Raw genomic sequence first — 11,018 nt, 5'->3', positions numbered from 1 at the left:
CAGCGAATGATTTATTTAAACATATGGACTGGTTAAAAATAGACTTTATATAGATGATTTTCCAAAATCAAATTTTATATATTATACTGACTTATAAACGCTCTGATTTTATACAGACATAGTTAAAAGTGCAGCGCACTCTGGAGTTGATAGTGACAGTAAATGACAATAGTGTTACAATCTTTAATCTTTTTACGTAGTTTAAAAACCTAGAATTTATATAGATCATTTATAAAAGTACATATGATGTATTTTATGTATTTATAAACAGATTTTATATATTTCTAAAAGTACAATATATTGTGGAGTATACAATAAATGGCAATACTACTTAGAAATTACAAATTCTTTATTTTAGCAAAAGTAGGAACATTTTTTACACAGAGACACCCCTATGCTCAAGCTACCTCGTTGCTAGGGGTGGGCGATACAGCAAAATTATCATGATATTTCAAGTTACACAACACGCTGAGGTGATTTTTCTCAGGTTTGATAACTTGGACAAAAGTACCACATTTAAAAAAAAAGAGTACTGTCAAAAAATACAAGTACAATGATTTTTGTTTCATCTCTAATACTCAGCAATCCAAAACAAGACTATGCTGCATTAGTAATAAAACATTTACTTGGGTCAGTGTTTATATATTGACGATATGCTTAGAAAAGCATAATGTGACGTAATGTGATGTAATTGATCACAATAATGATGAATATCATCCCCTAGTTGTTGTTCTGACTAATGACAAAAAGATATATTGAAGTTATACAACTGACAAAGGGGAAATGTAATGCTTGCATTGTTTAGCATGGTCATCGTGGTTTCTTCTTCCACATTAGACTCCCTTCTGAACAGTAGGGCTGGGCAATATGACAAAATTTGATCATTATCGTGATAATTTACCTCACAATATGCTTTTCTGAGAATATTGTGGATATCGTCAGTACTTAAAGAGCACTGACTAACCGCACGTTTCAATACAAAGTGAGCATAATCATAACTTATTAAATCTCAGAAAACCCAAATATTGTGATGCATATCGTGCATTGTGATAATGTTGAAGTATCGTGATATAATAGTTTGCCATATCGGCCACCCCTACTGCACAACCACTTGTATGGTATGGTATGGCATTCACACTGAAGCCACACTGCTTGAGTCTTCAGCCTGTCTGTAGAGCATGTGCGGCGCTCAGGCGTTGAGTCCTTGTTGATGCAGGTTCTATCGGACGCTGCTCCCTGGCAGAACCTGCTGTTTTCTGACTTTACTGAACAGCTCCAGGTACTGGCTCATGGTGTCCATGCAGTCCGCTGGAGCGAACAGGCCTTCAGGTTTACTGGTGAAAACAGATGGAATCTCAGGGACGTTTGAGCCCAGAAAACTCTGCATGAACTCCTTCATTAAATTCCAGCAATCTCCAGGAACCACACACGCACAGTACTCCACCTGCACACACAAGCAAAGCATCGTAAAGAGGAATTCCACTGAATTTTCAAAATTTCTGCATAATTAAACGGTTAAGATGTACCAGAGTGGTTCAGAGTGGTTTGGTGTGAAATGCTTCATTCTAGAGAAACTTACTGAGTCAGAACTGTTCACAGTGGTGGTGATAGGAACCAGACGTCCACCTCTAAAAGCTCCCTCACAGAAAGTTCCTACATGAAATGGTTATGAATTCACTGCCTGATGACTGAGACACTGTTTTATGATAGTTTAGAGAACTTAAACTCCATTCATGGTGGAGGGATACATGCAGGGCGCTGTGAGGCAAAATAGTCCCCAAAGAAAACTTATTATTTCAGATTTTCCACTATTTTCCATCATCAACATTCCATATAAACTCAGAGGACTCGTGTAGGTTCACTGGTGGTTCTGGATAGTAAATAAAATGTCTATATTTGTGTTGTAGTCATGGCGACCCCTGGTTCCTATCACCACCACTGTAAAGACATCTGAACCGTTTCACACCAAACCACTCTGAACCTCTCTGATTACGTCTGCAGACAAGCTGAACTTCTGGAAGCTATGACTCATTCAAAAGTTTGGAATCAATTGTTTTTATTTTGTATTCAGTAAAAACTTGAACAATGTAGATGTAAGACACCAAATATATTTTAGCTTTATTCAATATTTCAAGAACTGTGTAAGTTATAATTAATACACTTTAATTATCTATTTATAATCATTTTTGTCAAATGAACTACTTCAAGATTTTAAGCCTTTTGGATATAAAATTCATTAGGATATTAACTTTATTAGAACTCAATTCTGGATGTTAATTAATGATTTAATTAAAACTTAATTCTAGAAAAGACTTTTTAGAACTTCATTCTATACATAAATTTTATCATAACTTTACTCTAGAAAAGATTGTATATTAAGTCAGTCTGTATATTAAGTTTACTAGAACTTCAGTCTGTACATCAATTTTATTAGAACTTCAGACCGTATATTAGGTTAATTAGAACTTCAACCTGTTTATTATCTTTATTAGACCTTCAGACTACGTATTAAATTTATTAGAATTTCAGTCTGTAGATTAATATTATTAGATCTTCTTTATGGATATTAATTTTATTAAAACTTAATTGTGGATTTTATTTTATTAGATCTTCACTCTTGATATTCTACAGCTTTCTGAGTTATTTGAGAACCTTCTTTGGCTCTGTTCATCAATCTTTACTACCTAGAACTTCTTTGAAACCTGTAGAGTTTTACAGAACTTCAGATTATTTCTGTTATTAAAGACACTGATTCCAAATGTCTGAACTTATTACTGAGTCAACTCAGACCTCCACGGAGATCCCTCTGGCGCTGGAGCTCATGGTCACTGTGCCGACCTTCACCAGGAAGTCGCAGTATCGGTAGCGTGCGCCGCGGCTCTCAACCTTGTGACCTTTGGCGTTCTGGAAGTGGCTCTTCAGCTTCACCATCAGGACGTCGAAGTTGGCGTCTGCGGTCAGATACGGTCCGCCCTCGAACAGAGCCATGCAGCTCAGCGGCGTCTCCGAGTTGTGCATCACATACAGCAGCTTAGACGGCTGACCTGGATCACAGAACCACAGAACCAAAGAACAACAATCAGGACCCTGAAGAAGAAGCTGAACTTGGCTTCTTATTCAAAATTCCCGTTCCACCTTAAATGGTACAGCTTACATTCAGACACCTGTACAGCTGCAAGAATGTAACTGCTCCTCCATTTAAGGTGGAACACAAAATTCCAACAAAAAGCTGCTGAAAAAGAACCTCAGCCATGTAGAAATTCAGATGTGAAACAACATTTAGCAGCTTTTGCAGGCCTGTGGTTCACCTACATATTGCTCAGTAGGGCTGCATTAAAAAACTGTTAGAGCGGCGATGACAGAGCAGATCTTATTACCTCATACATGCACCGCCAAAGAGACGTCATCACGTTACAGGAAATTCTGCTACAAAACACACTTGGAGACCTTAAAACGTCTCCATAACTCAGCTTTAATGGAAATTCAACTACATAACACACACAGACCTTAAAATGGCCCCGTAACTCAGCTTTAATGGAAATTCAACTACAAAACATACACCAAGGCCTTAAAACGTCCCCATAACTCAGCTTTAATAGAAATTCAACTACAAAAACACACACTGAGACCTTAAAACGTCCCCATAACTCAGCTTTAATGGAGATTCAACTACGAAACACACACCGAGACCTTAAAACGTCCCCATAACTCAGCTTTAATGGAAATTCAACTACGAAACACACACCGAGACCTTAAAACGTCCCCATAACTCAGCTTTAATGGAAATTCAACTACGAAACACACACCGAGACCTTAAAACGTCCCCATAACTCAGCTTTAATGGAAATTCAACTACGAAACACACACCGAGACCTTAAAACGTCCCCATAACTCAGCTTTAATGGAAATTCAACTACGAAACACACACCGAGACCTTAAAACGTCCCCATAACTCAGCTTTAATGGAGATTCAACTACAAAACACACACTGAGACCTTAAAACGTCCCCATAACTCAGCTTTAATGGAGATTCAACTACGAAACACACACCGAGACCCTTAAAACGTGCCCATAACTCAGCTTTAATGGAGATTCAACTACAAAACACACACTGAGACCTTAAAATGGCCCCATAACTCAGCTTTAATGGAAATTCAACTACGAAACACACACCGAGACCTTAAAACGTCCCCATAACTCAGCTTTAATGGAAATTCAACTACAAAACACACCGAGACCTTAAAATGTCCCCATAATTTAGCTTTAATGGAAATTCAACTACGAAACACACACCGAGACCTTAAAACGTGCCCATAACTCAGCTTTAATGGAGATTCAACTACAAAACACACTTGGAGACCTTAAAATGTCCCCATAACTCAGCTTTAATGGAAATTCAACTACGAAACACACACCGAGACCTTAAAACGTCCCCATAACTCAGCTTTAATGGAGATTCAACTACAAAACACACTTGAGACCTTAAAATGTCCCCATAACTCAGCTTTAATGGAAATTCAACTACGAAACACACACCGAGACCTTAAAACGTCCCCATAACTCAGCTTTAATGGAGATTCAACTACAAAACACACTTGAGACCTTAAAATGTCCCCATAACTCAGCTTTAATGGAAATTCAACTACGAAACACACACCGAGACCTTAAAACGTCCCCATAACTCAGCTTTAATGGAGATTCAACTACAAAACACACACTGAGACCTTAAAACGTCCCCATAACTCAGCTTTAATGGAAATTCAACTACGAAACACACACCGAGACCTTAAAACGTCCCCATAACTCAGCTTTAATGGAGATTCAACTACGAAACACACACCGAGACCTTAAAACGTCCCCATAACTCAGCTTTAATGGAAATTCAACTACGAAACACACACCGAGACCTTAAAACGTCCCCATAACTCAGCTTTAATGGAAATTCAACTACGAAACACACACCGAGACCTTAAAACGTCCCCATAACTCAGCTTTAATGGAAATTCAACTACGAAACACACACCGAGACCTTAAAACGTCCCCATAACTCAGCTTTAATGGAAATTCAACTACAAAACACACACTGAGACCTTAAAACGTCCCCATAACTCAGCTTTAATGGAGATTCAACTACAAAACACACTTGGAGACCTTAAAACGTGCCCATAACTCAGCTTTAATGGAGATTCAACTACAAAACACACACCGAGACCTTAAAACGTGCCCATAACTCAGCTTTAATGGAGATTCAACTACAAAACACACTTGTAGACCTTAAAACGTCCCCATAATTTAGTGTTAATGGAAATTGAACTACAAAAACACACACTGAGACCTTAAAACGTCCCCATAACTCAGCTTTAATGGAGATTCAACTACAAAACACACTTGGAGACCTTAAAATGTCCCCATAACTCAGCTTTAATGGAAATTCAACTACGAAACACACACCGAGACCTTAAAACGTGCCCATAACTCAGCTTTAATGGAGATTCAACTACGAAACACACACCGAGACCTTAAAATGTCCCCATAACTCAGCTTTAATGGAGATTCAACTACGAAACACACACCGAGACCTTAAAACGTGCCCATAACTCAGCTTTAATGGAAATTCAACTACGAAACACACACCGAGACCTTAAAACGTCCCCATAACTCAGCTTTAATGGAAATTCAACTCAGCTTTAATGGAAATTCAACTACAAAACACACACCGAGACCTTAAAACGTCCCCATAACTCAGCTTTAATGGAGATTCAACTATGAAACACACACCGAGACCCTTAAAACGTCCCCATAACTCAGCTTTAATGGAAATTCAACTACAAAACACACACCGAGACCTTAAAACGTCCCCATAACTCAGCTTTAATGGAAATTCAACTACAGCTGCAGTAAAGGGGAAACACGAAGCACACAGGCTGCTCAGGCTTTATTGTTTTTCTGCTAGCCAGCTGGGCTACTGAAGCTCACTACCATACGCCCCCCAGAGTCCTTCAAAATAAGAGTCCCGGACCAACTAAGAACACGATGCCGAACTACACTAAACCAAAAGCAAGAACAACGATATTTTTTAACTAAATACAACCCGGTGTGTCTGACGCCACAATATTTAATAACTAATCAAAGAATAAAAAGAAACAAGAATATGTAATTGTTCCTGTGTGCTTATACAAAAAAATAAATGTATATATATTTGGTTTCATAGCCTTAATAGAAAAAGCTGTTGAGGTAATGCTGACTGTTTCTCAGCCTCGCAGTGCACAAAAAAATGTGCTCAGTTCTGATGTAAGTAGTTATTAATATTTCATTTCTTTTTATTTTGCAGAATAGTAAACGCGGCTTTTGTAATTTTGTATTTTGCTATTTGGTTAAAGAGGTGTTTAAAGAGAGGTTAGTTAGATTTCTGTTTACACGTCCCAAAAAATGCCTGCACTTGCTTTACATCCAGCCAAAGAGACTTTATTTTAATAGTAATTTATTGCTTCTCATATCATCATCGTGATATAAGACTTTACTTTGGTTGTTAAAAAATAAGAAAGTGAAAATTAACGGATTCTGTTAACATGAAAATAAGTGCATTTTTGCTTATTCCATATATCATTAGAATAGATGCAAATAAACATACATACAGTGGAAAAAAAATAAAACAAGAATTTTGTATTTTGAGAAAAGTAGCTTATAGCTTGTGAGCTGGTTTGAGGATTGGCTCCAGTTTTCTCCTCCAACATCACACGGATTTATTCAATTCCTTCTGCAGCTCCTAACATAATGCAGTATTGATCAGATAAAGCAGGTATCAGATGATTAACCACAGTCAATACTGGACTTCCTCCAGGAGAGGGCAGATCATGATTAAATGAAAACACTGACATACAAAGCACTACTTACTGCATTAATGTTATTAATGTTTATTTTAATATCAGTGCTTTTTTCTGAACAAATACATTCTCACTGACCAGATAAACAGCTTTTAACTCTAATTTTCTCAGGTGCTTAAAATTTGATATACTGCAACGGTCAGAAATGGTAATTATACTGTGATTTAAATTAAGCGATATGATGATATTTTAACGTTATTGTGATAAATTATGTCACAATACGCTTTTCTGAGCATATCGTGGATCTCGTCAGTACTTAAAGGACGCTGACTGACCACATGTTTCATGGTCAGCGCAGTTTGTAAAACACTGAATAATAATAATTGTGGTTGTATGGTATCGGCCCAATACCTGATAGCAGTATCAATGCATCCTTTATTATTATTGTTATTATTACATTAATATGTGGCACTACAGGTTCTATTTCATCAAGTCCAACTTATTAAATCCCAGGAAAATGAAACATTGTGATGCATAATCTGTAGTAGTATCAGTATTGTGATATAATATTTTTGCCATATTGCCGATCCCCATCATAAATCTTTGGCCCCACTACTAACTGTGCGCTTTATTTATTAATAAACTAGTCCAGCATAAGCAGCTGCCTATTACTCACACATATAAAAACACTCCTCAACTTGAACAATAAACCTGCTTATTCAATATATTACATAAAATAAATTATATTTAACATTTTTAACAGTGTTGGTCGAACAATTGTTTGCTTGTCGATTAAATGTTAATCAGTTAATTGTTTACGTCTCTAATTATGATGGTATGTTTTTGTCACCTATCCTTACCCAGGTGATCGGTGTTTCTGATAAACTGGCCAGGCCTGGCAGGCACCTGTGGGCAGAAATACGGTTTATTTTATTTACCGCTGGCGTTTCCTGTTGCGTGATACGTCTCACAGTCCACAAAGAAGCTGCCCTGCTTCACGGCTCCCAGCTGCTCCAGCTTCTTATGGAGCTGATCCACCGTCTGCTGCACACTCTTCCCCTCCGCCACCGGCACCTGGCACACACTGCAGCGCGCACACACACACACACACACACACACACACACACGTGTTAAAGAGCCCATATACAACATTTCTCATGTATTTTATTTTTGCTTCTTAGATTTTATGACATTTGTGCAGTTTTAAGCACCAAAAAGAGTCAAGTTGTTTATTTGTTACTGTGCCTTTAAGACTGATATATATATGTTTCTAAGGCTACGTTTACACAGCAGGTAAAAGTGGCCCAAATCCGATCTTTTTCCTCAATCGTGGCACAGATGTGTGTCTGTGTGGCAGTGTGAACAGAAAAAACTGATCCGAGACGCTTTCATATGTGGTACTGAAATCCAATACGTATCCGTTTTGCGGCAATCCGACTCAGTCTGAACAGCCAGATCGGAATTCATGCGACTTTTACGTCAGTTCAACTCGACATTCGTCATCATTTCGCGCTGCTGAGACTCAAACATTTAGTCTGATGTTTCTGTACTAAACTCATCAGACCGCTCCGTGCTGAAACGAAACGGCCGGAGGAGGCCGAGGCTGCAGCGTCAGAGAACAGTTTAAAGAATCCGAGGACTCGAACCAAAGAAGTGGCCGAATAACGCGCCCTTTTTACGGTGAACTCGAACACACTGTGGGTGATGAACCACTGGAACTTTATAATCGCTCCTGTGATGCTGGCGAAGACGAAACTGAAGCTCGGGGAGCGACTGACCTTCACTGGCCGTCATGACTGTTTACCTCTGGACGAGCCGCCATGTGGAGCTCTGTTCTTTTGCGCATGCGGGTCGGTTTAGGAGCTGATCTGTTCAGACTGGTGTTGCATACAGATCAGATTTAAAAGATAATGTGAACAGCCAAACAAAAAAAACGGATTTGGTGAGAAAATCAGATTTGGGCCACTTTTACCTGCTGTGTAAACGTAGCCTAAGAGCTGTTCTGAGCCTCATTCAAAAACCATTCCTACATCACTCCTTATAACTTCAGTGAGCGGGGCTGAACTGCTACAGGCTGAATAGGCAGATATGTAAATGAGCTGTTTTTGAGTTTAAAACTGTTTGTGCAGTTAAATTAGTAACTGTATGTCTTAAGTTTACATTTGCCTTTGAGAACCATTGAACTATCTTAGTTTAATGTCGTTTCAGTGTATTATGGTCCTTTTAATAGTAGTAGTGCTGACGTCTCGGCAGCTAAATTTCCCGTTCCACCTTAAGTGATGCAGCACTTGCATTCTCAGGCATCAGAACTGCTGCTCCATTTAAGGCGGAACAGGAAAATCCGAACAAGAAGCTGGTGAATATCTGATTTCAGCTTCATATCACTGAAGAATTAGGGGTGGGTGATAATAAATAATTGCCCCCCTCTTTGAAGATCATATGATGCCCTAAATGTAACTAAAGCCCAGCAGTGAGGAGCTGAACTTTACCCTCCTCTGCTGTCACTGCAGACTGGCAGGGTCGCCTACAGAGCAGCGCTGGTAGCTGTTAATGAAGTGACGCTCTTTTTATTTGAGGGTCTCTGACCACGTTCTCCACCAATCTGAAGAACCACTTTACCATGCAAAGAACCATTTAAGCATGCAAATGGTTCTATGTAGAACTCTTGGCTCTAAAAAGAACTCCTGTCTTTACTAAAGAACCCATGAAGAACCATCTTTTTAAGAGTGTACATTGATACACGCTGGATGGAGAAAAGGTTGAAGTCGGGTTCTCGTTCCAATTTTCCCGTTCCACCTTAATTGGTGCTGCAGAACGTAGCCATGCTACATCATTTATGGTGGAACGGGAAAATTAGCCAGAATGTAGTCTGGTGCGCCATTTAAGGTGGAACGGGAATACTCTCCAGAACGTAGCCTGCTGCATCATTTAAGGTGGAACGGGAAAATTAGCCAGAATATAGCCTACTGCATCATTTAAGGTGGAACGGGAAAATTAGCCAGAATGTAGTCTGGTGCGCCATTTAAGGTGGAATAGGAATATTAGCCAGAATGTAGTCTGCTGCATCACTTAAGGTGGAACGGGAATACTCTCCAGAATGCAGCCTGCTGCATCATTTAAGGTGGAACGGGAAAATTAGCCAGAATGTATTCTGGTGCGCCATTTAAGGTAGAACGGGAAAATTAGCCAGAATGTAGCCTGCTGCATCTTTTAAGGTGGAACGGGAAAATTAGCCAGAATGAAGTGTGGTGCGCCATTTAAGGTGGAACGGGAATATTCGCCAGAATGTAGCCTGCTGCATCTTTTATGGTGAAACGGGAAAATTAGCCAGAATGTATTCTGGTGCGCCATTTAAGGTGGAACGGGAAAATTAGCCAGAATGTAGCCTGCTGCATCATTTAAGATGGAACGGGAAAACTCGCCAGAATGTAGCTTACTGCATCATTTAAGGTGGAACGGGAAAATTCGCCAGAATGTAGTCTGGTGCACCCTTTAAGGCGGAACGGGAAAATTCGCCAAAATGTAGCCTTCTGCATCATTTAAGGTGGAACGGGAAAACTCGCCAGAATGTAGCTTACTGCATCATTTAAGGTGGAACAGGAAAATTCGCCAGAAGGTAGTCTGGTGCACCATTTAAGGTGGAACGGGAAAATTCGCCAAAATGTAGCCTTCTGCATCATTTAAGGTGGAACGGGAAAATTAGCCAGAATGTAGCCTTCTGCATCATTTAAGGTGGAACGGGAAAATTAGCCAGAATGTAATCTGGTGCGCCATTTAAGGTGGAACGGGAAAATTCATATACGAAGCCGACTTCAGCCCCGTTCAGCACACCAGGTGGTCGCAGTCTGAGTTGGTAAGTAAATAAAACAGAAATCGTTCATTTTTCTCACCACGTCACCCCCATTTCGGCACCGCGCGGCCAGAATATCTTCAAAACATCTCCGTTTGTCCGGCGCAGAGAAACTCCATCCGGTTCACTCAAACTACAACACAAAATAAGAGCATTTGTACAATAAACAAAGTCCACTTTAATACAATCACATATAATATAAAGGTAACCATACGGACAACAACAACTTCAGCGCGGTGGATGAAGTATTTAACTGGAGAAATATAAATAAACAGCGATTTTAGTGAAAAGTGCTGCGTAATAATCCGTCACTCGACACATCCTGCACCCCCTGGTTTCCGGTC

The 11,018-nt window shown here is 39.4% G+C and overlaps 1 protein-coding gene across 1 annotated transcript; it reads right to left on the bottom strand.

The window, feature by feature from the left end:
- Positions 1-388: 388 nt before the first annotated feature.
- On the bottom strand, positions 389-10,817 carry med20 (mediator complex subunit 20). Its single transcript, XM_036560007.1, has 4 exons — positions 10,715-10,817; positions 7,763-7,908; positions 2,791-3,044; positions 389-1,444 (listed from the first exon to the last, which is right to left on the bottom strand). The coding sequence occupies exons 1-4, from the start codon at positions 10,726-10,728 to the stop codon at positions 1,220-1,222; spliced, it is 639 nt and encodes a 212-aa protein (XP_036415900.1). The 5' UTR covers positions 10,729-10,817; the 3' UTR covers positions 389-1,219.
- Positions 10,818-11,018: the final 201 nt, after the last annotated feature.

The sequence above is a fragment of the Colossoma macropomum genome, unplaced genomic scaffold, assembly GCF_904425465.1.
Source record: "Colossoma macropomum unplaced genomic scaffold, Colossoma_macropomum, whole genome shotgun sequence".
Lineage (NCBI taxonomy): Eukaryota > Metazoa > Chordata > Actinopteri > Characiformes > Serrasalmidae > Colossoma > Colossoma macropomum.
Note: the sequence above shows the minus strand (reverse complement) of the source record. Positions and strands in the feature narration are given on the sequence as shown.

Coding starts and splice junctions, on each gene's coding strand:
- med20 (XM_036560007.1), bottom strand. Junction 3,045..7,762: donor CGCAACAGGAAACGCCAGCG/GTAAATAAAATA, acceptor TCTGTGATCCAG/GTCAGCCGTCTAAGCTGCTG. Junction 1,445..2,790: donor CCAGAGGGATCTCCGTGGAG/GTCTGAGTTGAC, acceptor TTGTGTGTGCAG/GTGGAGTACTGTGCGTGTGT.